At 42.2% G+C, this 26,100-nt stretch overlaps 1 protein-coding gene across 2 annotated transcripts in view; it reads left to right on the top strand.

The window, feature by feature from the left end:
- The window catches only part of LOC111157075 (succinyl-CoA:glutarate-CoA transferase), a 775,701-nt gene that overhangs the window by 669,206 nt on the left and 80,395 nt on the right, over window positions 1-26,100 (top strand). For both annotated transcript variants that reach the window (XM_022518296.1, XM_022518298.1), the window contains one exon: window positions 3,560-3,623. In XM_022518296.1, coding sequence (XP_022374004.1) covers window positions 3,560-3,623 — 64 coding nt within the window. The remainder of the gene's footprint in view (window positions 1-3,559; window positions 3,624-26,100) is intronic.

A 26,100-nucleotide genomic window follows, 5' to 3' on the forward strand; every position in this document is an offset into this window, starting at 1 on the left:
CCTTATTTTAAATCGGCCTGATACTTTGCTAAAGAGATTGGTGCACTCGCTACAATTCTATTCTTGTCAGGAATAGGCTTTTGCAATTATAAAGAGAAAAAATGAAATTTAGAAGAGCTACCCCACCATAAGAAATCTAGGGAGGATAAAATAAGGAAAAGAAGGACAACATTCAGGGCAAAGTTCTAGGGAAGGTTCTTTGCCTCATTTAAAAATAACTAAATGTGTACCCCAAATGCACCAAATAGCCAGGCTGAGGGGTTCCAGCCATGATATTGCCTTAAGAGAAGATGGTATCGGAGGCCTCTAGAGCTGAGGTCCCCATTCCATTGTGAGTGGTCAGAAAATGAAACATTTTCAATCTGAATTTCTAGGTTAAGGTAATAAGAGTTTAGGGTGTTGAGCCCTGGTGAGAAAAGGAATGGGGAACATTTCGTCACCATTGCCAAGGAAATGTTATCTGAATGCTGGTGCATGCCAAGGTCCTGTGTTTCCAATGAAGTTAGGGGGAGACAATATGCTTGAAGTGCAGGAGGAGAAATTTATGCTGAAATTCAGACAGACTGCCTGGGTTCTGAGATTCTCGAATATGTTACTAAACAGAGCAGGACTCGCCCCACAAACAAGGCTGGAGAGTTTTCCAAGATTCCGAGTCATTAGGCAGGGTTTCCAGGGACAGCAGGGCTCCGGCTTCAATTGTTCCCTGAGATCATCTGACCTGATTCACGAAGGAAGCCTATGGAATTGTATTGACTCACGGTTTTCCATAAAAGTGGCTAGTGACCCAGCAGGGGAATTGGTCCGTGCTTTCTGAAGATGGGGGCGCAGGCTAGCCCATTTATTTCCTAACTGTACAAACGCTATAGCAAATGAAAAGCTGCAGTTAACTTCCTGTGCCAAGCATGGGAACGATTTATATTTCTGCCTGAAACTGAGTGATTTTCGATGCAAGGGAAGTGATGAGGCTGGATTACAAAGTTTCCTGTCGGGAAGATCATATACAGACAGTAATGAGGGGAGGGCCGAAGGAAGTACCTTCTTTAAGCTGCTTCCCCAAGAAACTTCAATCAACTGTGAGGTTTTGCTTGCACAAAACTTTGACGTATGTCCCTTGACCTTTACCAACTACCCTTTCACGTTTGACACTTAACGTTTCCACCACGATTAGAATTCAGCGTTAATTAATTTCAACAGTATCAGTTAAGTTATATTTAGCTAAAGAACACTCACTTTTGTCTTTTGTGAGTAGCACTGCAGTGTTATTACGAAGAGGTAGTCAGGAGGGCAACAGATAGGAGAAGAGAAGAATGATTCAGTGTGCAGATAATTGTTTCGAGTGAAATTTAGCTTGGTATTTTTGTTCCTGTCCTCAGTAGAACTGAGATTTAGCACCTCGCCTTGGCATTTAGCCCCCACACCCACATAGGAGGAGGCTGTGCTGGGCGGGTGCTGAGAACGAGCCACACCAGAGTTAAATTATAGCTCAGTTCTAACACTGGCAAGAATTTTCTCTGGCCAGCTCCTGGGTGCAAAGCTGGTGATTCCAAAAGAGAGGCAAGGCATCCCTAGAAAGGATCTCCATATGGTGTGGCATCACCCTCGCTGAGGGGGGGTTGACGGGGTTGTTTAAAGAGCATTGCCCCAAAGGTGGTGACCGTTCCCAAAGAAAACAGTGGTGCCCCAGAATATTGAGACGCAGCAGGGTCATACTTATAACCTTAAAATGTCACCTGCGAGGTTGTCTTACTGGCTTATTCCGTAACATGACCAAAAAGCTCCCTCGACTTGGAGAGAGCCCAAGAATTTTGACCTCTTTCCCCTGGGTTGTCCAAATGAGAAATCATTTTTGTTAGTTTTTGTTTGTTTGTTTGTTTGTTTGTTTTTAATTCCATGCTCTTTTAACTCTGTGTGAAAAGACTATGATGAGGGTATGGATATGCACATGTTGTTTTTACCTGAAGCTCAAAATCCTGTAGAACCATCACAACATGTGGCTCTTTGGGATATTAGCATGAAAGCCTGGTCCGTAAGTTTACTGTGCCACTCAATCCCTTCTGCCCCTTAGATCCCTGCACAGAATGGGAAGAGAGAAGCTCTCCATTTGGTAGGCAGTACAGGTGAAATCAATTCAGTCTCAGTGAACATTCAGTAATACGAATAGTAAATTGAATTTGGGGTTTCTTTGAGACAGTATACCCAGGTAGCCTTCAGTTGTTAAAAAAAATAAAATAAACAAAGGAAAACAACTTTTGTAGCATTTTCGTTTGTGTTTGACCAAACATTTTTGCCTCCCATAATTCAGATTTCAGGTTCTAGAATCAAGTTCCATGTCCCCGTCTCATCCTCCACCCACAGTTGGAGGACGCTTGATCCCTGCCACATTCTGGATTCCTACCTACCCTGTAGGAAAAATGAAAGCCAAGGATTTAGGTAGCTCTGTTCCAGTGATCAAGCAATTCAACATCAAGTCACATTTCTGTTTCTCTGGTCCTGATAGAATGTCCCTGGCCTAGTAACTGGCCTTGTGTCTTAACCCTGAGGTCAAGTCTGCCTCGTGTTCTTGATCCTGGTCGCCATGCATGGGAGTCTAACCAGCCCTCTAGGATGGGGTCTCTGTTGTTGCTGTTGTTGTTTTCCTCAGTTTTCTCCTTGCCAGCTCCTACTGACTCATCGTTCTGAGATCTAGTCTGATCGTTATGGTCTTGTTACCACTGAAAACATGTCTGGTTTCCGTCTCCTGCTCAAGTGTCTGACCTGAGTCCACTCGGGGCTCCTGGCTCTGGTAAGAGCAGCCCTGAATCTGTCCACTCGCAGCAGCCACTGGGCCTTCTAGTTCTGGTTCACCTTTCAAACTGGTCTGTCTCCCCACACCTTCCACTGAATACATTGCCGGGAACACATATACCATCCCAATGGGCTGCTCTTTTCCAGGTCCTGGTTCTCCTCGCATTCTGTCCTTCTGCAGTTGACTTTGGCCATGTCCTGCAGTGAGGTAATGCAGGAAGAGGCCAAACTTTATTATTTAGAGGATCAAACATAGATGAAAGGCGGGGGGTAATCATACCCTATACTTAGGAGCAAATAACATTTTGAAGAATGGGAAGACTTTATTAAAAAATGCAGTTTGTTAGTCCTGGAATCTTCTAATTCTTTTTGGCTTCACTTGGTTTAATAGAGGACAGAAATATTGTTATTTTAAATATTTACTTCCAGGGACGCCTGGGTGGCTCAGTGAGTTAAAGCCTCTGCCTTCGGCTCAGGTCATGATCCCAGGGTCCTGGGATCGAGCCCCACAGCAGGCTCTCTGCTCAGCGGGGAGTCTGCTTCCGTCTCTCTTTGCCTACTTCTCTGCCTACGTGTGATCTCCATCTGTCAAATAAATAAGTAAAAAATTTTAAAAAAATAAAATAAAACATTTACTTCCAAATTAAAATTCCAAACATCTCTATGTTTTGCAATATCTTTTCTTCAATGGGCCAAATAGGAGGCTTTTCGAACTCCTTGAGACTACATAGTTTTATTTTATAATTTATTCTCCTGTCTGTTTTTACATTTAAAGGTGTTACACAATGGCCTCATCATGGAGTTGAAGCATCCAACCGTGGGGAAGATATCAGTGCCAGGTTTGAAAATTTTTGTCATTTTCCTTAATCCCTTCCTTCCTGAATTTTTCCCTGTGCTGATTACTGCAGAGAGTTGGTGACCCCCCAGCTTGTCGAGATGTTATCCAACTTCTTCGTTTGGATAAAAGGGAAACCCTAGTTACGTCACACCCACGAGCATATGCTGAAGCTACAGAATTGTGTCTCGGCTCAAACGAACGTCCAATTGCCTTGGTGACCCAAAATGCTCATATTATCTGACTCCATTTTGTGTAATCATTTGCTCACAAAAGTACATCATCTAATTGCCAAAGATAGACAACCATAGAAACGGCACCCCTCATAAATGAGGGCGGAAGCCGGGCACCGTGGAGTTGTTGTCTACCGACGTCTGCGGCCGGGGACCTTTCCTTTTGAACTGTGGTTTACAGTGTGGTTCTCAGCTTTGTAGATAAGGAAACTAAATGTTTTCACTTCACTCAGGATACACTGAATTTTTCTAACTTGACTCATACCAAACAAACTCACTAAGACATTTTGGTCTAAGCCAAGATGCCAATTTTTTCACTTCTGGGAGAATTCTCTTTCTGGAAGCCAGAAGCCTCTTGCCTACTCTCAGAGCATCCAGAGTGTCGTGAGAGCTCATGACCAACCTACCGCCCCCCACAGACTTCACTCCTCTAATGATCATAATGTTACCATTCTTCAGATCTGCTGTCTCTGCTCGGGGCACCACTGGGAAGACACGCCATATTCTTGTCCATCGGGTCCCTATTTCCTAGAATATACACAAACCAGACACTTATTTCTGTCTCTTCTTCTGACAAAGGATAATGAAATTAGTTAGGACTTCGGTCATTGTTTACTTGAAACTATATGCTGGTTACGATACTTGAAATTTGGGCATTCCCCGAAGCCCTCACTCACCTCAGACAAATAGCATAGAGCATTTACTTCTATCGGATCACATTTATTGAATAACTGTTATGGTTAAGTTCATTCCAAGTATAATCTAATTTTAAGATACAGGATTAGCTTGGTAATAATGTTCTAGAGCAGATCCGATCGTGGCCATCAGTGCCAAAAGGATAAGAAGAGGGTGGTATGGTGAATAAAGCAAGTTGAAAGGGAAAATTCTGACATTCAGGGGTAGAAGGAACACCATACATGAATTAAGGAAGGTAACTAAGAGAGCGATCAGGTGTGAGCACATCAGAGACTGGGACCACGTGTTAACAGGGAAATACTATACAGCGTAGGCAGGTGGTAATGAAAAAAAGGCCTGTTGATAAAAGCTAAGGAAGTCACTTATTCATTCATGTGATTGAGCATATACCATATGCCAGGCAAGGCTTTGGGTCCTGGGAATGCAAAAATAATGGAGCTCATACTCAATGGAAAGTCAAATAATAAAAGTAGCCAGCAAATGCTCCTGTAAGTGCAAGTCATGGTGAGTGCAAAGAAGAGGGCGCAACTTCCATGTTGTCATGGAGAATAATGGAGGCAGACAGGACCTGCATTTGTTTGAGTGATCCGTGAAAGCCCGGTGGCTTAGCAATGGAAAACTGTAGGATAATAAAAAGTCGACATGGGAAGAGTAGGGGAAGAGTGTTCCAAACAGAGGCACCAGCATGGGAGAAGACTATGAGGGGGAAAGAGCTGGGTGTGTTTAAGCCAACATGGGCAGGTGAGGTAAGAGCCAGGAAATCAGACTGCAGAAAGGCCGAGCCCGAGGCCCCACCAGTTGTGGTTTTACTCTAATTTGATGCAGGGGAATGAAATGGCATAATTTATAACTTATCGCAGGGAGTACGTCAGGAAGTTGTGATGGGAGCTGAGGTGATCATCTTAAGTTAGGGTTCATGGCGGTAGTGATGAAGAGATGGAAGTGGCCAAAACAAAACTCCTAAGCACAGTGTTTTCAGTGTGAGGAGACATTAAAAAACATTTTGTCGAGTGGTTCTTAATTTTATTTTTTAAGCAGAGCAACTAATTTTCTAAGTAAAATCTCAATGTTCTCAATATCCAAGATAGATTAAAACAGAGTTTTGCTGATGGAGAGGTTAGCACTTCAACCATTTAGCTTTTTCCTCCTCTGCTTCCGTCATGCTGTCTCCTCCAGACACCTGCTTGGAACCCTGGGACCCAAAGGACATTCAAGAACCACTGGTGTAATTTAATTCTACAAGTTTACAGATGAGGTCACAGTCATTAATATCCCCAGCACATGAGAGGAAAGGGTAAACATTTGAACGTTAATATGATTGTTAGTATAGGAAGGAGGAAAGTGAGTCAGTGGCCAACCTTGAAGGAACTCATTGGATGTAACTCTCTAGATCAATCAGATGTGAATTTGCTGATTTCCTGGTAAAAGAGTGAACAGTCAATCTCGGGAAGAGAGAAATATTTTTCCAGATTCCTAAGGGAAAGGCGTACCCTTTTTCTCATTTTAATGTGTAAGTGTATCACTTAGCTATTGTCAGAATAGTGCTGTGTAACAGAAAACCACCAAATCTGAGTACCATCCAGACAGAAGCATTTGTTCATTCCATGCACGTACACGAGGGGGGAGGACAGTCAGCCAAGGCCACACTTGGCTGGGCGGCTTTGCTTCTAGGTGCAGGTCTGGCCAGGTGTCTCTGTGAGATGGACTCAGCTCTGCCCCACGTGTTGCTCACGTTCTTGTGGCAATGGCAAAAGAGCAAGGAGGCAAACAGAAACCACCATGTGTAACCAACAGACCCTTCTGTCCACATTCTGTTGGCCAAACCAAGTTTTAGGTTGTGTTCCAAGGAGTGGGGAAATCTTTCTCTCTTTTTAAGAGAAACAACAAAGCTACCTGAAAGAAAACATGGGCACAAGGAGGGGCAAAAACTGGGGCCCAAAATTCAATTTATCGCAACAAAATTCTCAGATCTACAGCTATCTCTTTTTTATCTGTTATCGTTACCTTTATTTCCCTTTGGAAAGTTCCACCTCTTTAATATCTATTGAGCTTAAGCATATTTTTGATATATCTGCTTTATTGACTTATATTCCTTTCATAGAAGTTTTCTAGAACTGTCACTATACCAAGTCTCAGATTTCAGGTGACCTGGATATGTTTAGGTTATTTTTGGAATTAGCATCTGAGCGTCTTTTGAGAGCTGCTGGCACATTGGGCTCCCCAGCAAAGGGAGAGACAGTTCTGCTTATGGACATGAATCAGTTGCTATTCTGTCTCCTAATTCCCTGTATCCTATCAAGAGGCCATGCATATAGGGTAAGAGATACTAAATGCAGAGCGGATTTATCAGTAAATAATTATTTTTTTTCCCTGTGGATTTCCCCCTTCACTGGTATTTACCTAGGTATTTACATAGGTATTTACCTATGATCGTTCTGCCTTTCTTTGTAAGGGATGTCCCCATTGGAGACCTCATGAATGCTGTAGAAATGACTGGTTCTCCTGCAATGCCTCAATGAGGCGAATCTGCCAAAACGGGAAGCCCAGAGTGGAGTTAAAAGTGATATTATGCTACATTGTGTTCTAGTTAGCTAGTGGAGACATATTTTTGAATTCATTAAATGTAGTTCTATATATACACACACACACACACACACACACATCTATATATATATACATCTTTATTTTACAGGATTTTTACTGTAAAATATTACTTTATAATACTGTAAAATGTTACTTAAAACTACTTTAATGTTACTTTAAACTACTTATTAAAAATAAGTAGTTTTATTTCTGTTTCCTATGTTTATTTATTTATATTTATTTACTTATATTCCCTATGTTATTAATGAACTTCCTGCGAACTTTACTGAATTTTCCATACGTTGCACTGATCTGCCTGAAACGTTTTCTACCTTGGTCATTTCTGGAAACTTGTCTCTTGAAGAACAGCAGTAATTCTTATAAAATATTTATGGCACTGTTTTTCCAAGTTGTGTAAATGCACACCATTCCCTTGGATTCTCAGTTTAGAGCTCGTTCACCTAGGAGACTGCTAATTGATTCATACCTTTAAGCTACTACCTTCAAGCTACTACTGATCAATCAATGTTTAATATACTATGAACAGGGATGGGAAATTATTAACCTCTTCAAAATTCCTTTTGGAATTACTTACATTACTACATTGTTCTGATATTTGTTATCATTACCAATATTAAAGTAAAGCGAGTAGTATGACCTAAACTATGTGCTTTATTAATTTATCTCTATTGCTACATCCTCCCTTTTCATACTGTTTCTCACTACTTCCAATGAATAGGAAATAATTTAAGAAGAAATTTCATTTCTGCATATGCATTTCCTTGATAAAGCATGCAAACTAGTTAATGCTCATACATTGCCTCTGTGAGCTGTTGTCAGGCTAATACTATTGTTCTTTATTTCATATGCTGTTCATTAAACTACTCTCTCCTTTGAACTTTAAAGCCTATTTGACAGTTCAAGGTGGAGAGAGACTAAGAGGAAGTAATCACTAGTGGTGGGGGCGTAAATGAGAAAAGGTGTGATGTCTCTCTTTGCCAGGCTTAAATATTCTGGTGTTCTAGAGTCCCCCGGAGGGCGGCGGGCCACTATTAGTTTAGGGACAGAAGTATCCACATAGTGGGCACAATGTACTACTAATTTGCTCCTGATTAACTTATGTAATTTGAGTACTGAGTTGAGTAGTCAAACCTCAAACACACAACCTCAGCTGTTGTCTTCGCTATGCTAGATGGAGCTCTGGTGATGCCGCTCGCGGGGCTCGCGGGGCTACTCTTCACGAGGGAGGGCAGCGTGAACAATAGATAGGGGCAAGGGGATGACAGTTTCCATGGAGAACTATACGCCATAGCGGGGGAGAGTGTGGACCAGGGAGACCTCCCCCGGGGTGTGGCCTCACAGAAGGCTTCCCTGAGAAATGAAGTGTAAATAGACACACCCGCAATGGGCAGCTGTGCTTTAGGCCAGTGTGGTGTGGGCTGTGGGGGTGGTGAGGAGGCTGTGTTGGTGCACAGAGGAGCTGAGGATGGGCTCCCAGGGAGAAACCAGGAGGGGTCAGGCTCACCCTCAGTCATCCTGGAGAGGCAGGTGGAGGCTAGAAGAGTAACACGGAGCTGATGCCCAAACTAAAACCAAATTAACATGGAAAGGGGATGTGTGCTGAGCTGTCTGAGGTCCCTACTCCCCGGAGGAGAAGGGTCTTGGAAGAGGAGCTCGGGTAGGAGCCACAATCTGGTTTGGCAGATGTCCTCACGGATGGCTTTTAGCAATTCCAAAAAGCCTTCTCACTCAGTTGAAAAGTTTTTGCAAAGCTCCTAGCATCCTGACGTTTAAACTGTGAAAGCAATGGCAATTGGAGTTCATTAATTACCAAGTTAAAAGGTACATTCCAGTTCATAACACAAAGTTTCGTCAACCAGAGACTGGCCGTTATAGAAACATTCGCCTTATTTGTGACTCGAGCGGAAGGACCTCCCATTAGTTATTATATTCCAGAGGACTGCCAGTTTCCACTGAGCCCTTCGCCATTTGCATCATCTTCTTGTAATTCTGCTGCCCATTGGCCTTTTAGCCAGGGAGGAACACGCTGTCCTTCCATGTACTCTGTAGGTGCCAAACCGCCTTGGTTTTGAGTTCCAAACTTCAAAGGATGTCACTGAAATAGAGTTTGATGGGTAACTCTTAAGTTTCTCGCCGTAACCTTTTCCCAGCAACTTCCCTGTGACCGTGCATCTCCGTTGCCCATTCCTGCAGCATTCCTGGGAAGTATTTTCGTGGTGAGTGTGAAAGGGAAGCCGTCTTCTGTGCATGCGAAATGACTTGAAATTGAATAACCCTTGCCTGCTGGTACCCTGGTCTGTGTTTTTCAGCAAGCAGCTCTAAGCTCTTTCCAATAAAACTTTTGTTCAATCTTTTCCCCGTAGTATTTTAATATTCCTATTTGGAACCTGCAAACAACGTTTAGCTAGCTGGTGTTTGGTGCCGGAAGGAGTTGCCGACTTCCTGGATGATGGAGGTCTGGCTTTGACAGTGAATTTTTCCAAAGTTGAATGTGGTGCTTTATTTTATTACCTGACATATATATATATTTTTTTATTTCTGAATGTTTTGCAAGGCTTTATAAGTGGTGAACATCTTTTGTAAAGCTGGAGGACAAAGATACTATATCCATTTAAGTCAAACGAGCACCACTAAGCACTAGATAGACATTTTCTAGATGTTGATTAGAATGAAAAACTATTGGGGAAAATAATTAAAAACATGATTTGTGACCATTTTTAGCAGTATGCATTCTTTTATCAACAGACTGGTTACCTGTGGAAGTTATCTGAAAGATATTTATTTTACTTCTTTAGTTTGTTTCCAGTTTGGAGTACATACATTATATGGAGTGACCACTTCATCCCTCACGTGGTCCCCATTCTCTGTTTGCTAAGCCTTCATGCTGCCTTGATGCTTTTAGCTCTTTTCTCCTTCAGACAGAAAATCAGATTGTGTCTCTGAAATCACATATCCTCAAAGTGCAGTTAAATTTCTATAACGGTTAACAGCAATGGGGAAAGCTGTCACAGATGTCACCAGGGAGAAAGAAAAATTAAGAGGAACCCAAGCTTCAGCTTATATCCCTCCATAAAGCTTAAAAAATGTTGGTCCTCCTAAGGAATTCTATGTAAAGCCAGTCTGAGAATGAAAGGTGAGATAAGTTATTCCTTCCAGGTAGAAAAATCTTTCAGATGACAACAGGAAGAGTGTGTAAAGTTTTCATGTTGTGTGTAGTGCTCAATCTATCTTCTAGAAAGAGCATACTCCTTCAGGGACCAGGTTAAGCTGTAAAGAGAGGAAAGGGATGAAAGCAAGGTTCTACAGTCTGTCAACAGAATGAGAGAAAGCTGCCAGGGAAATGAATTTTCAAATAGACTAGCCATAGTACTTCCCAAAGTCCTCCATTATGTTCAACTTTATTAAACCCTTAACCCACAGCAATGTACTGAGAGTTAAATAAATCAGTGTATTCCCGGATGATTTGACATTGAGTGCCTGCAGCCTTCTCTGGCAGTCCCGTTACAATGAGGCAGGGTCGTAGACATTGTTATCCTTTGGTGAGAAATGAATAGCACAGTGACTTCCCTTCCTAGGAGAACAGGGAGGAAGCGGGGTGGGGGAGTGAATCGCATCTCCAGGAATGTCGTTCCATCAGGAACTGGAGAAGCCCTAGGAGCCAAGTTACTGTCGCTGATATGACTTAGGGATCTCCATCAACTATGCTTATCTGTGCCACGAGGAAGAAATATTTCGTGAGAGCTGGGCTTTCATGCTCAGGGAATTCATGTTCCTGTTAGTTGGGACTGGGAAAGTGGCCAAGATCTCAGTTGTTCCTCTTCAGCATGTCCTCATCAATCTCGACGCTAAGATAAGTGAATCTAACAGATGAGAAACTCTTGTTGCAAGGCAGTCCTAAGTTATCAATAAAGTTCTGGGATGCAGCATTGTTTTCACTCTTAGAAAGTGATATGTAGCTGACGAATTTTTCCAGGTGAATCTCTAATTGGATTTACACATTGCTTGAGGTGCTTTCTCTGATGTAACCCTATGCGGAATGATCCTTTTGAGGTGAGAGGTGTTTGAAATCGTCTGAGAAGACCACTGCATGTTGAACCAAAATCTAGAAAGCAGAACAAAACAAAATAAAAACAAAAACAGAAAGCCACAGGAAGAGGGGAAGCCTCAATGATGGTCAAGCATTTTTTTCTTAGCTTGTTCTGAAAGGTGGGTGGACACTTTCTGGGATCCACGCTTGAGTCCTTGCTGTTGCAGCTGTAGCCGACGGTCACTGGGCACCCAGAGAAGTCTTTTTCTGGGTCAACTGTAAATACTGACTTTAAGATAAGGTTTTAGAGAATACATTACTTAAATGTAATTAGGCATGCAAACTGGCTGGAGAAGTAAAATCAGAGCACAAAAGGGTTAGAATGATCTTTCAGTTTGGACTTCCATGTTATGGACTTACCTTGGGTAATCAAGAGGTGACAGCATTTTGCCTCCAAGTAGGCTTCAGCTGAGAGTGACTTGCTTGCCTTCATTTCTGGGTTTATTCATGATTGGTCCTCTCTGGAAGAGGGATGGCTTGCTCTCCTCTAGCATTAGCAGGTAGAAAGTCTTCGGTCCATGAAGAGATATCAGTTGTGCTGAATCCCATGTGAGAATTGTTTTCTTTAATTATGCTGCCTTAGGGAGCATGGGTGGTTTAGTCCATTAAGTGACTTTTGCTTTCGGCTCAGGTCATGATCTCAGGGTCCCAAGATCGAGCCCTGCGTGCAGCTCCACACTGGGCAAGAAGCCTTCATAAGATTCTCTCTCTCTCCCTTCATCCTCACCCTGGACTTGCACTATCTCTGTCTCTCTCAAATAAATAAATAAGTAAATAAATAAATATGGTTCCTTAAGATGTCAAGATATACTCCTGTTAAGTAGACTTAGCCAGAGGGACACCTGAGTGGCTCAATCGGTTAAGCATTTGCCTTCATCCCAGGTTGTGATCCCAGGGTCCTGGGATCGAGTCCCACAAAGGGCTCCCTGCTCAGTGGGGGCTCTGCTTCTCCCCCTCCCTGCTCTGCCTGCTGAGCTCTCTCTCTCTCTCTGACAAATAAACAAATAAATTTTTACAAAAAAAAAAAAAAAAAAAAAAAAAAAAAGAGAGAGAGAGAGAAGACTTAGCCAGAGAAAATTTCAATGGAGTTAGCCATCTTTTTGTTAAGAGGATTATTGTTTCATTTGGACCGGGCATGTAGTGCTGTGTTGATATTAACGGGAAGGGTTGGAGGTGAAGCAATGGTAGTAAAGGGCTAAACAAGAACCTCCAGCAATCTTAACGCCACCCATAGGTCATGTTGCAATATCTCATTTATCACATTGCCTCCAAGTGATAAGGATTTATTTGGCTTTGACCTGGGTCTGTGAGTTCATTGCTTTTGTCTTTCTCGGCAAGAGCGAATGCTGTCTCGTGTGTGTCATTATGTGTCAGCTTCTCTGGAACCATATTTCTGTGTTGTTGCATTGTTATCTGCCATGGAAATAGCAGTGAGCGTGTCTCTGGGTTCCTCCTCTGAGTAAGATGAGGACCCTGTTGGGGCGCCTGGGTGGCTCAGTGGGTTAAGCCGCTGCCTTCGGCTCAGGTCATGATCTCAGGGTCCTGGGATCGAGTCCTGCATCGGGCTCTCTGCTCAGCAGGGAGCATGCTTCCCTCTCTCTCTCTCTCTCTCTCTGCCTGCCTCTCCGTCTACTTGTGATCTCTCTCTGTCAAATAAATAAATAAAATCTTAAAAAAAAAAAAAAAAAGATGAGGACCCTGCATGGAGGGGGAAGAGGTAAGGGACCTTGAAAAACTTCCCCAGCTTGTCCTCCATGAGAACATCAGAGAAGGCAGAGAGGCCATGGGACTGTTGTGGGGGCTACTCAGAACCCTGTGTCTGTTGAAAGTGCTCCCAGGAACCCTGCTCTCCAGTTTATCATAAGAAGCCATGTGCTTTCAAACAATTAAGCAAAATCAAATTTTAATTAACTTAAAAATGCAAGAAAAAAGTTAACACAAGATATTTTAGTGATTTTAGCTGTTTGCGTGGTAAAGTACCAACAAGCTAGGGAAACACAACTGTCCATAGATTTAAAGAACATCCTCAGTATATCCCCACGAACCCCTCAAAGACCGAACCTACATTCTCTTTGTGACTGGCCCTCCAAGTCTGCATCAGATCTCAAGTAACTCGCCTTGTCTTCTTTCCCAATGAACTTTCCATCCTTTCGATGTAAAAGATACAATGGAGGTCACTGTACTATGTGCAAATATATGTTTGTGAAGAGATTTTAATGGCCTCATTGTGGTGGAACATTCAAATTTGAAACGAGGGAGTACAAGTGAACATCTGTCAAGTCCTTCTCTATATATGGTGGAGATATGAGCACTTTATAGACACAGTTGTTTAATCTCCAGGACAATTCAGTAAGCCATTCATTATTATTATTGGAAAACTGACACTTGCTGAGTGTCACGGGGCCAATGGAAACCCACGTCTGGGTATCCCTGAACTCTGTCCTCTTTTCCCTGGTTACTACCAACTCCTGAGTTTGGCCAACCACAGAGTTTTTACTTTACAACTCTAGTCCTTAATCTGAAGGCCACTTAATGTGTATCTTTAATGTTTCATTTAAAGAGCAGCTTGGCAATTTATTTAAAGAATGCTTAAATTTTAAGAATTTGAACTTTGATTGAGTCTCTTTCCTTTGGGGATTAAGGTTTTGTGTTTGTGTGTGTGTGTGTGTGTGTGTGTGTGTGTTTGTTCTATTTTTGTTTGTTTGTTTTTAACCAAGGCTATAACTGTGTTTCTATGAAAGACAAAAAAAGCTATTGGAAAATATATTGTTAGGCCATTTTGATATTCTCAAGAGCATGCAAGTGTAAATGCACCAAAACATGTGGATTACATTTCCCTCGAGTTGTACTGTTTTCACACATTAACAGAAAAGCAGTTTGAAAAGGGAAAAAAGAGACATGTTTGGGACATATATGAAGATTTCAATCATCAAAAGACCCAGATCTTAAACTGCCACCCAGACTTACCCAGATTTGCCATCTTTCCTGGGATCTGACCATGCCCTGTGTGGGCAAATTTCCTCTTTCTCACAGAGGACTGATTTTGTTTTAAAGTTAGAGCCCGATTCCTTTTGAGTAACACTAATTAACTGCAAAAATGTGGTGTTGGTATAAGAAAGTTAAGATGATTTTTCATTGTTGTTCCAGTGAGTGGTTGATACTCTTTCTAGAGCAAGAATTTAAATGTTAACACTGACAAATTTTGTAAGATGCCACTTACATGAAGTACCTAGCGTAGTTAAGTTCATAGAAACAGAAAGTGCAAGGGTGGTTTCTAGTAGCCAGCTGAGGGAGAGTTGGGGAATCTGTGTTTAATCCGTACAAAGTCTCAGTTGCGGAAGATGAGAAGGTTCTGGAAATGGATAGTGGTAATGGTTGGGCAACCGTGTGACTGTCCTTAATGCCACAGAACTGTTTGGTAGGTTTTATGTTCTCAATATTTTGTCACGACAAAAATGTCATGATTACTAAAAAAATGCAGCTAACTTCTAAGGTGTTTTCCTGCGTCCAGGTGGTATATCTGTGTGGAGCACATATCGGCTTAGCCAGTGAGACCTGAGTTCAAAACCTGGCTCTGCAGGTCACAGCCGGAGGTATAGACCCTCTTCCTTGTCTGTCTCACCGACCTGTCTCATCTGTAATCCAAAATCAAACCTGTGACTTACGGTCATTAACTATTAATATGGGCCAAGGCTCTGCACACAGGTGTGAGCGGAAGTGCATTATAGATCATTAATAAACTCTTAACAGTATATGCAGGAGCAGTGACTCTTGAGGGGGAACTAAAACTCTCCACATTACTACTTACCTGTCAAACATTAACAGTAGAAATAATCATGAATATTTCTCTAGGATATCCGGTAACACGGGTCATTTTTCTGCTTGACGAACATTTAGCCAAGATCTACTCGGTGCCAAGCACAGGCTGACAAGGAACTCAGTCTAATAGGGCATTCGACGGTGACCCATTAAAGACACGCAGTGGGGACCAGGAAGCCCCCTGGTCTGTCGCTGCTGCCAGATGTGTGACTTAGGCCAAAAGCAGCCTCTCTATTCATCTTCCAACTGGGAGCTCTCAGATACGTGTGTTGTGCGTAGAGTCATTGGAGACCCTGCATCGTGAAAGCATCCGCCCCAAATAGCATTGTTCTCCGACAGAAGGTGCGGGTGAAAATAATAACTCAGGGATCCCACATGAGAAAGTAACAGTTTGTTGAGGGGGAGATTAGAGATGCCATGCAGCGTTTCCAGAATATACTCTGCGGACACCGTGTTTCTTGAGGTCCTAATAATCGTCCCACCAAGAAATGACTCTTGTCAAACAACTTTGGACAACCTGGGTTAAACAAAGTTCAATGAATATCCTTTACCTCCACGTTTCTCAGAACTGTTAACATTCTAAGATACGTTTGGAGCCTCTAAGAGGGAGATATTAAATGCTGTGTTTCCTTACGTTAGGAAAACAAGGGACCTTGTTTTTCGCCCTCAAAGCTCCTGCTAGGATCCCATGGAAAAGCATTTTGTGGGCCATCCCACTAGAAACATGTGTCCCCTGCAGCTGCAATGGGACAGGTTGGAATGTTCCTTTACTGGAGAAGTTGGCTGGTTTACACTAACAAAGGGAGGGGAAGCCAGATAAGAAAACTTATCTGGCTAGAGGGCTAGATTCCGAGGGCTAGAATCTTCTCTTGTTTCTTAGCTCAAGGGACCAAGTGTCCTGAGGCATTAGAAGGTTTTTTTCTGCTTTTGTTTTTGTTTTTTGTTTTTCCTTTTGTGAAGGTTGAACATCCGGAAACACTGGGCAGGAGAGGGTGAGCCAGGAGCAGAGCCATGGGGGTCTGAGGGCGGCCAGGGGCATGTAGTGTGTGGGAGGGCACCTTCCCTCGATGCTGGCTCAGCCCCCACCAACGAGAGCCGCATTCAGCAGCGAAAGGCCCTGGGCATGGATTGAGGGCGAAGCCTGAGTGCAGCTCAGGAACAGCTCACACGGTGATGCTCTTGCACTAGGAGCAGAAACTATCCTGGGATCGAAAGAAATCACTTAAGGAGAAACACTTTCTCTTCCCCGCTCCTCGGTAAAGCTGCATGAGGAGGATTCTGCAAAATTGTTCGTACACTAGCAGGGAAAATGGAGTTGATTAGGTGGAAGGAAAATTTTTAAATGTGACAAAGATGATGAGGTGATTAAGGGGTAGAATTGAAGTGGCAAGATGTGGAGAATTGAAGATGTATGAGTGAGTAGCGATGACAGTGGGGTACACGATAGCTGCCTATAAAAACCCAATTAATTGCCTAATGTAGTAAATGAGAAGAAACAGGCTTGAAGCACAAAAGGGAAGCTTGAACTGAAGTCTGTTAGGGAAACAGTATTTACCAGGAAGGGTGATCTGACTTCCATCACACGGGAATTCGGTGGAGTTATCTGGAAAGAGGTTCGGGCTGACACTTTTCTCTTTTAGAATATCCTGGTGCCAGCAGAGTTTCTTCCTTTAGAACGAATGTGTACGTTTTCATGTTCCTGAGGAGCAGACATTGAAGAACAGAGAAAAATATTTGACTGGCAGCTGGGTCTTATGGGCTGGTAGCAACACGTAGGGTCTCTTCCGGCCTCTAGACATGTTTTCCTTTATGCTGAATTATACAGTAATATTCTTGGTGGTAAGAATCCTAGAAAACGTTTGTATTGTGTTACACTGTGAGGGGAGATACAGCTTGTAATGTAAAACAGAATACGAATAGTTACTTTTGGGGACACCTGGTAAAACTAGCCCCCAGGAACACGATTATGCACAAGGTGCCTTATACAGATCGTCTCTATCGTATCGACACCTCAGGGAGTCTTTAGTATCCCCATTTGACAGATGAGCAAACTGAGCCTCAGTCCAATTAAAGAACCTGACCAAAGTCACATGAGCAGTCCATTACCAACCCAGAATTTGCCTTCCAGCGTGAGTTCCTAAAAAAGAAAAAAAAAAAAATCGCTGTCCTTTTATTGCAATGTTCTGCTGCCTCCTGAATGCATTTTTGATCATCACTTTTATACGCTTTAGACCAATGGCTTAGTGTCTGTGAAGCACTCGTGAGAGCGAAATGGGCTGCTTGTGTTTGAGAGCACGTGGTCACCAAGAGTGTTGCCCACACTCAGTGCAGAACTGGATGGGGCTGGAGGAGAGGACGGTTGGCTCCAGCTCCCCCAGCAATCAGAGTTGGTGCGTGGAGCTCCATCAGATCTTCAAAACAGCATCCAGATTGGATTATGACTTCTCTCTGTGGTCTTTGAAGACTTCTGTTATTTCTTCCCTGGCCTCACGGAGTCTGGATCTATTTTCACATAAACAGAAATGATTCCTCCTTTCTGAGCACTTCATTGCTGGTGGCATTGTGGAATGTCCCAGGAAGGGGGAAATGGGGCCAATTATAAAGGAGAAATTCCTCTCCGGCTTTTATGTTTATATGAAAATGCCAAAGCCACCAGCTGTTACAATAGCAGGCCTCAGTAAAGCCTTCCTTTCCACTGCCCAATGGTATACACACAGCAGGGGGAGATCATCCCAGCCGACTCCAGGAGAAGACGGAGAAAAGGCTCCCCCCAAAGTATCACCCTGCATTCCTGAGTTTTACAGGAAATATAGGAAGTCTGCACTTAGATACACTTTCTATTTCAGTAGGAAGTTCCCAAATTGTAAGCATGCAAGCGGCAACTCAAATTCTAACCGTTCCCTCAAATACCTTATCTCAGCTTACCACTGAGGAAGGAGTATTCTTCCTGAATAGAGGGATATACATTGAAAAAAAAAACAAACGTAATTTCACATTCCTATTTATAGGACATCTGAGACCAACAGCCCCTCAGGGTGACCATTCTCTCATTCACCTCTTTTCACCATCAGGACCGACTACTTATGTCTTTTACATCCATGAAGCACATTTCAAATCTCAGGAATTCGGTTCCATGGCAAGACCTTAGCAGAAAAGTTATATATCATCTTGTTTGGCTATCTTTATAATGCTTTCTTCTTTCCTTAAAAAAACCCCACATAAATGGTATATTAGTACTGATGGGAAAACCAGATCTGATAGGAGGGTCTTAAACAATTCTTCTGGAATAATTCAAGGCAGTGGGATGGGGTAGACTCTAGAAACAAAACAATATAATCTTAAAGATTACATTTTTTTTTTTTTAAACTAAGCTTCACTGGAGCTGTTTTACCCTATTAAACTTGGCCAAGGCATCTTCCCTGTCAACACTCCCGATCAAGGTAACCCCAGTCCCGTTTCCTGCCTCTGCCACCTAGTGTCTAAGGAGAATCACGTATTTCCTGGACAGTAACAGGAGTGCAGCTGGGACACACCCGGCTGGCCACAACAGGCCAAAGCATGCTCCTTCCAAGGAGAGAACTCTCCATTCTCTCTTAACTACCACTTAAGGGTCCTTTTGTGCAGGGCAGCTCAAGATATCATCAGAATGGTGTTCTCAGCTCCTTTGTCCCTGTGTAGCCATGGGGTCCCTCAGGCCTCAGAAAGCAAAAGTCACGCTTCCTCCATGCTTGGCATTTTAGAGTCAGCAGTTCATTTGTAGTGAATTACAGATACTTTTCTTGCTGGTTTGTTTTTCTGTATCTTAAATTGTGAAAATTTTTGGTAAGACAAGGAAGGGAAAAAAAAAAAAAAGAGCTGTCACTTAAACACATTTGGTCTTAAATCAAATTAAAACTATAGGAATTCCAAACCAGAGGTTGCCATTCCAGTTGAAATACCATGATATTTTCTGTGGAAATAGATTTTTTTTCCTTAAAAAAACAAAACAAAACAGAAACAAACTTTGCTGGAAGCAGCTTCCTGGGCTCCTGCATTCAGTCATCCCCGGATGCCCGGCCTGGGATCCAGAGTCCGGTACAAATGTTGTTAGCGGCATGTTGTTTTAAAAAAGAAAACAAAAATTGTGTGCTTCCCTTGAAATAGAAAGTAACCGAACTTACTTTCAGACCTTCACGTCCTCTCTTTGGGTATTTGAGCCAAAAGAAAAATCAGAGAATTGGGTAGGTTTCCAAACCAATACAAAAATCAAATTGGACCTGTCTTTATCATTTGTATCCTTTGCTTTTATTTAAGAGGGAGTAGGAGGTCATGACCAAGAAAACCAAAGGAAAGCAAGTCAGGGTGGGGGGGGGATTGGATTTATGAGTGGAAAAAAAATGGAGGAAATACTCATATTGGAACAGTTTTGAAATGGCTTAAATGGCTTAAACCTTCCCCTCTAGTCAACCAGCACAACTTCTCTGAGACGCCACCAAGATGGCGACTTCCTGTGTGTTCCTTGAATATCACATCAGCCCCCTACGTTTTCAGGCATGGATATTATTTTCTTTGGACTGCTCTTCTTTACTCTTATTAAGTTCTTCACTATACAAAAAGAAATGTCAACATTTAACCCTTCATGTGAGGTGGGAAAGGAAAAATGTTTATTTCAGCTCTCTTCCATTTAAATGGAGCAGAATTCTGTTATAACTTTCTATTCTTGAATTCCTGTGTGATTAGGTTGAAACCATGACCCCCAGAAAAGTATAGAAAGAAGCAATATATATCATATGTACACAGATCCCAGTGTCCGTTCTGGTGTTAACGAGAAAATTCAACTTTACATTTTTACGTATGGGTGTTATGCTTGTTTCTTTCTCCCCCAAATTCAAATTCCTGCAAATCCCAATGGCAATTTATTTTTGTTTTCTAATAAAAAATGTAAATCTTTGCATGTTAGTGATAATTAAGCCTTTGAATTAATTTTTCCCTGCAACACTCTATTAAGGTAAATATAGAGAATTTCTGGGTAAGTTGAAAAGGAACCAGTTTTAGACTTGACCAGAAACACGTATGTTTGATATAATCATCCCAGTACTATCCTTCTGGCCTTATATGCACCTTGATGTGTTTATGTGTTTGTGTGACATATTTTCAAATGTCCTGCCAACTATTACATTAGGTAAATGTCAGTAATTGCTATTACTGTGTATGTGCCATGGGAAATTTTACAACATAAAATGGAGGTGATGGATTATAGGTCGTAGTGTTGGCATAAAAACCGGGGTCCATACATAAGGAGATCTCGTTCTTATGATGATGATTACGCAACAGCAATATTTCTACATCTAACGTAAAAAATGTTTAGACACATATTGTCTGGCCTATTTACTTATTAGGTGCTTTTGAAAATGTTCCAGTGACTTAAGACCTCTAAATCTGTATTTAAACAAACAAACATTAAAGCTTACCTAAACCACAAGACTAAAACCCAATAGACTAATAGGAATTAATCTCCTAATTTTTTTTTCTTCTTAATAATGTAGGTGGTCTCTTCATAGACCTTTCTAATGTTAATTCCTGTGCTTGGAAAAAACCCTCCTCTTACACTTCATACACAAAGGGTATGCTATAGAACAGAAGTCATGTGATATAAAAGAAAACTGGATGGTATTTCGAAGCTTTAGCACTTCAAAAACTATCTTAATGGGGTATTTTTCAAAATAGCATTAGTCCAAAGGATGACTCATGGGATTCCCTGGGTGTTATAATCCTGGGAGTGGCAGCGTTATTCCCCTAGCAGGAAGGAGTAGCCTAGTTAGGTGAAAACTCACAACAGGAAAGATATGCTGGTATGGGTCAGAGGGATGGCGGGGGACAACCTGCCTACTGGCCATGGAGAGAATGGCAACCCATCAAGTGGGGCATGATAACTGGTAAGCATGATGTCATAGTTACCAAGAGATGACAAGGTGCCCTGAAAGGCAGTGGATAAAACAAACACTGAGATTGTAGACTCAAGGAACACCACAGAAACCTGAGCAGTGGCCCTCAGGTAAATCCTTCTGCTTAGCAAGGACTGGTATTTAGGAGAAGAACTTAACTCCTGACGTAAGAGAGAAAAAGGCAAGAGCAAGACCGCATCATTGATTTTTCCAAATCCTGGAAGGACAAGGCAGCCAGGATAGTTTTAAGGCTAGAACTGAGTCTCAGGACAAAGGCAGAACCTACTTCTCAAAACTTAACTGAAAGGCAGGCGTTGGTTTCGGGGCAAGGTAAAGCACACGACTGGGTGTGAGGCGTGCAGTGAGCACTGGACCAGCGCTCTGTCTTCTGAGTCCAGTCCTGTGAGGAAGGATCCCAGGCTCGCAGGCTCCACAGAAATGAGGAAGGAGTATCAGGGGGGCGGAGAGCCAAGCTGAATATTGCCCAGGGAGTGTTTCCCAACTCAAGTTTGGGCTTTTTCCTCTCTGTTCAGCAGATGAGAGTCCTGAGGCAATGGCTTCAAGCTGCTTAACAGCCTGTTTCTCAGAATTCTGCACAGCTGCTCCTGGAAGGATCATGGCAGTCGGTCTGTAGGAATCTAGGCTGCTCCCCTGCCCAGACAACTCTTTAGGAATTTTCTAGGGTCCCTGTTGGCCCCATAGACTCTCGGTCTCTGTGAACACCATCAGGATTTTTCACCTTCTCTAGGCCACTTTGTGGGAGTTACCTTTTGGCCAGCAGGAATCTGTTCCGTTTATTGGGACAGCTAGATGACAACAACCGACATGTTTTAAAGACCTCACAGAGCCACCCACCTGTCTTTTCTATCACCATTTCTAGGAAGCAGGTATGATCAACATGAACAACACCACAAAAGAATATTGGCTGTGAAGCCCATGCTGGATTTACTTTCAAAATAATGTATTTACCATATTGCAATCCAGATGCCTTCATGTTGTGGTCGATGCTGCTGCTGACCCTTTCATGATGCATCTAATATGTGTATGCCTTTTTAAATGGAAACACCTAATCAGGCATCCCAACACACATCAGCAACCTGCACCGTCAGACTGCTGTGCGATGTATCTTGATGGGGAAGGTGGGTGTGACGAATTGTCCTTCGAGGAGAGAACAATCATCAATCTGGGGATCTTGAAATCGTGTCCTGCACGGGGCATGCACACAAGAAGTCTCGGATCCCGTGGTTACTTACAGAGGCATATGCCTTCGTAGGACCAAGCTAAGAACAATGGATGCTATAGGGAAGGCTACTGGGCTCAAAATAAGGACAGATTTTCTTCCATGTGACAGGGGTGGGGATAGTTGATCTCCCTGGCAAGATGGCGAGCCTCATGAGAATTCTGTGGAAGTAGACAGTGGGTGGGCGCTTTGCAGGAATGTTGTGTTTACGGGTAGTGTAGGGAATTGGCTGATGCGGTTTTAAAGCGAGTGACTGAATGAGAATCAAAATTCTAATTTCCCATTTTGTAATCTGGAATTTTCCCCTGATTCCTTGCTGTGATAGGCCAAAAATAGTCCCTGGGACACATGAATGTTACCTTCTATGGCAGGAGGGACTCAGCATATGTGATTTAGTTCAAGGTCTCAAGTTAGGGAGATGACCCTGCTCTTAGAAGTAGGTAATCCAATAAGGAAGAGAGACCATACCAAAGGTAGTAATGTGTTGCCGTAGCTACAACTGAAGGGAACAGAGAGAATGAAGGAGTGACCCTGGGGACTGGGGAGAACATTTCTTCAGAGTATTCTAAGGGATACCGGCTCAGATTTTCCCACTACCCTCTACCTCAAGAATGGGTTAGAGGACAGTTAATGAACATGCTGTTTTTCACCCTGCTCCTTAAAATGAGGGTGAACATAGCTTCCAATGTGCTTGGAACTGTCTCCTTCTGTGCCTGTTGCCTGTGTGGTTACCCAGCCTTCCTCTCTCACATCCCGAGTCAGCCAACTTAGAGCCTGCCCCTCCAACCCCAGCAGCATGTGCTTTCCCACACTTCTTTATTCTCCTTTGCTTTCCACACCTAAGCATGGAAGAGCAGGAAAGGAGAGCAACTCATTCTCCTGGAAAGCTCAGTTTCTTGCTCTGGCTCCCATATTCCTGTTACCACCTGCTGAATATTAGCCTTCCTTCAACCCTTGCAACTTGTGTCAAGCTCCCGTGGGTTATGGACTAAAGCCTTTCTCTGGAGGAGAATGTGCTTCTGGTTTAAAGAAGGAAAAAAAAAAGGTGGGGGGGACATTTCCATGTTTGAGGTCCAAATAATTTCTTTAGATTTAGTAAGATCATCCAGTGCTAAGTATACACTCTTTTTCAAACTGAATGATTGGATCTCCTGGCGCTAATTTGGTGTTTGGTATTTACAGATGTTTTCTTCTGAGGGAATGTGTTGTTCTGTGAAGGTGACTGTGGTCTATGGATTGATCGGTTGGTCAGTGGATTGGTGGTAGGTGGGTCACAGAGCTTACCCTTTAAGTGCTAATCCTTTAGAAATGTTTTCCTTATTTGATGGAACCTTATAAAATGACTTAAATACCTATCTGGCTATCTTAATTTATGTGGATGGAAGAAAATGAAACATTGTCTGTTTTCATAATCATTAGAAATGTTCATTATTCTTTCTTTTATATAATAAGTGATGTCTTCATGGACTGTGGAGGCATATGGGATTGCTTGTGCTTTTCCTATAATTTTTGAATAAGTATCTTCTTCTATGTCATATTGTTCTAGGTTTATTGCCTCTGTTAGTCCCTCTGTTTCCCTCGTGATTTGTTTCTTCTCATCTGCTATGTAGGCTCGAAAAAACCAACATCAGTGTAGTGATCAGAATTGTTAATGAAATCAAGGTAACTTTGCTCTCACTGATCAGCCACTCTCCGATGGGGAAAATGTATGGGTTTTTGTGACATCACTTTTGGCTGCACAGATACTTTCTTGCTTGCTTTTTGTCTGTGTTCCAAGGAGTGGGGTTTGTCGAATAGTTGACCTCTAGATAAGGAAAGTGTTTTTGTAATTCTATTTGAAAATTAGTGTGGAAAATTAAGGTGTGCACCCCTATGGAGAAAGTTGAGGTCAAGTAATTCATTCCTGAAGCTGTGCAGTCATAAAGATTCACATACTGGGCTCAGAACTAGTATTAACCAATCAAATTGCTCCCAGAGGGGTGCTCACTTCCTAGGTCAACCCTTAAAACACTCCACATAGCCATTTTAGGCTTCCAAATACTTGCTTGGTGAATGGACAGAGAAACAGGAAATCAGAGTGAAAATGGATGCTATAAATCTGTTTTGTACAGAAATGTGTTGAACAACTTTTAGGGAGGGCAAGTGTACTACATCAGATTTTAGGATTCCACAATGCTGCTTAATTTATCTGGGAAACTAAATCTTTCTTTTGTTCTGCCTTTTTCCCCCCTAATTTGAGACTCAGCAAAATTGTGGAAAGCTGCTGATTATTTCAGAGTTTTAGAAATCAGTCCTCCTTCCCTTTTATCAAAGGTTAGAAAACAATTTTATGAAGTAGATTTAACTTAACTAGTGGAAGGCCAAGGTTATTATTGCCAAAAGAGCGCCTTCAGAAACTAAAACCACGATTTGCTCTAATTTACGTGAAGGGAGCTCAATGAGTACAATAATATTTATGTGTCTGTTACTCTCCTTTTAGGAATCGATGCTAAAAATTGACCCTGAAAAATTCTCAGACACCAGTGTCCCAAGAAATTAATCTGTCATTTTCTTGTTATCCATTGTGGACGTGGGAAGAGAGTTGATCCTGTGGATTCTTTGCTACATTTTGGTTTTTAGAAGCTCAAGTAGAACCTGGAGGCCAAAGACACTGTATCTTGCCTGCATGCAATTATATTTCCCAACAGAGTTATTTCTGGTGCTGATGATATTTGTATACAGATTATTATAAAGACTTGGAAAGACTTCTGGGTTTTGATTTTAGGTTGGCTTTCTCCACAAGTTACATATTTTCAGTCTACCCCTCAAATACTGCAATTGTGAAATATAATAACTAAGGCATTTTGGCAAATCTCACAAATTTATTCTGAACGTCAAGATATAATGAGTTGTTGTGGCCATTAATGCTCTTCCATTAGGAACATTTAGGGAAAAAGAGGGAAAAGTTATTAAAATGATTCACATTTTTAAAAAAAAAATTTAAAACAACAACAGAAAATCCTTGAAGTGGGCCAAATGCTTATTACTGGAAAATGTACATTTTGCAGAAGTATTTAATACTTATTTTTTGGTAACTGCCTAATACTACACAATATGATTGCATTGTATCACTGGGGGTTGTTTCTGCACAGAAGGGATAACAAAACAAAAACAAAAAAGCAAAGAAACAAACCAAATAACAAAAACAAACTTCTAGAAGAGTTACCTGAATGTTTCTGAAGATTTTAAAAGATAAACCTACTTTTCCGTCTGCGCCATCAACGTAGCTTGTACTCAAAGGAGGTGGTCTTAAGGATCCCAGCACATCTCAGCAAGCTCTGCTCCTAATGAGTGGTGTGTGTTTGGTGCCCTGACACACCCTGACTTACAAGTAGATGTATTTTATTTCTGGACCCAGCCACCAACTTACACCTGAGGTCTCTGGCATGGCGTGGTGTCCCACTTCTCTCTTTTGGAAAAGTAAGCTTCCACTGGCATCGACAGTGAACAATGCTAGGAGGTGTATCTTTAAACTAGTAGTTGCCATGCGCTGAGGGCTGACTGTCAGATACTGGATTCAGGGCCATCTTGCAAGATAGATACTATTTTGTCACTTTGGAAAACCAGAGTTCGGATTGATGTAAGGTCACACAGCTGGTAAGAGACAGGACCCACGTTCCAACTGATGTGAGCTGGATTCTAAAATCATGCACTTTCTTTTCCTTTACTTCGCCAGAGAGGAGAATCTCATCTGATTTTAGATGGATGCACTTTATGCCTTTTATTATTTTTAATTTTTTAAAAGAAATATTTATTTGAGCTGGCAGGCATGAGTGGTTGGAGGAGAGGCAGAGGGAGAGGGAGAAGCAGGCTCCCCACTGAGCAGGGAGCCTGATGTG

The sequence above is a fragment of the Enhydra lutris genome, unplaced genomic scaffold, assembly GCF_002288905.1.
Source record: "Enhydra lutris kenyoni isolate GAN:26980312 unplaced genomic scaffold, ASM228890v2 scaffoldscaffold51, whole genome shotgun sequence".
Taxonomy (NCBI): Eukaryota; Metazoa; Chordata; class Mammalia; order Carnivora; family Mustelidae; genus Enhydra; species Enhydra lutris.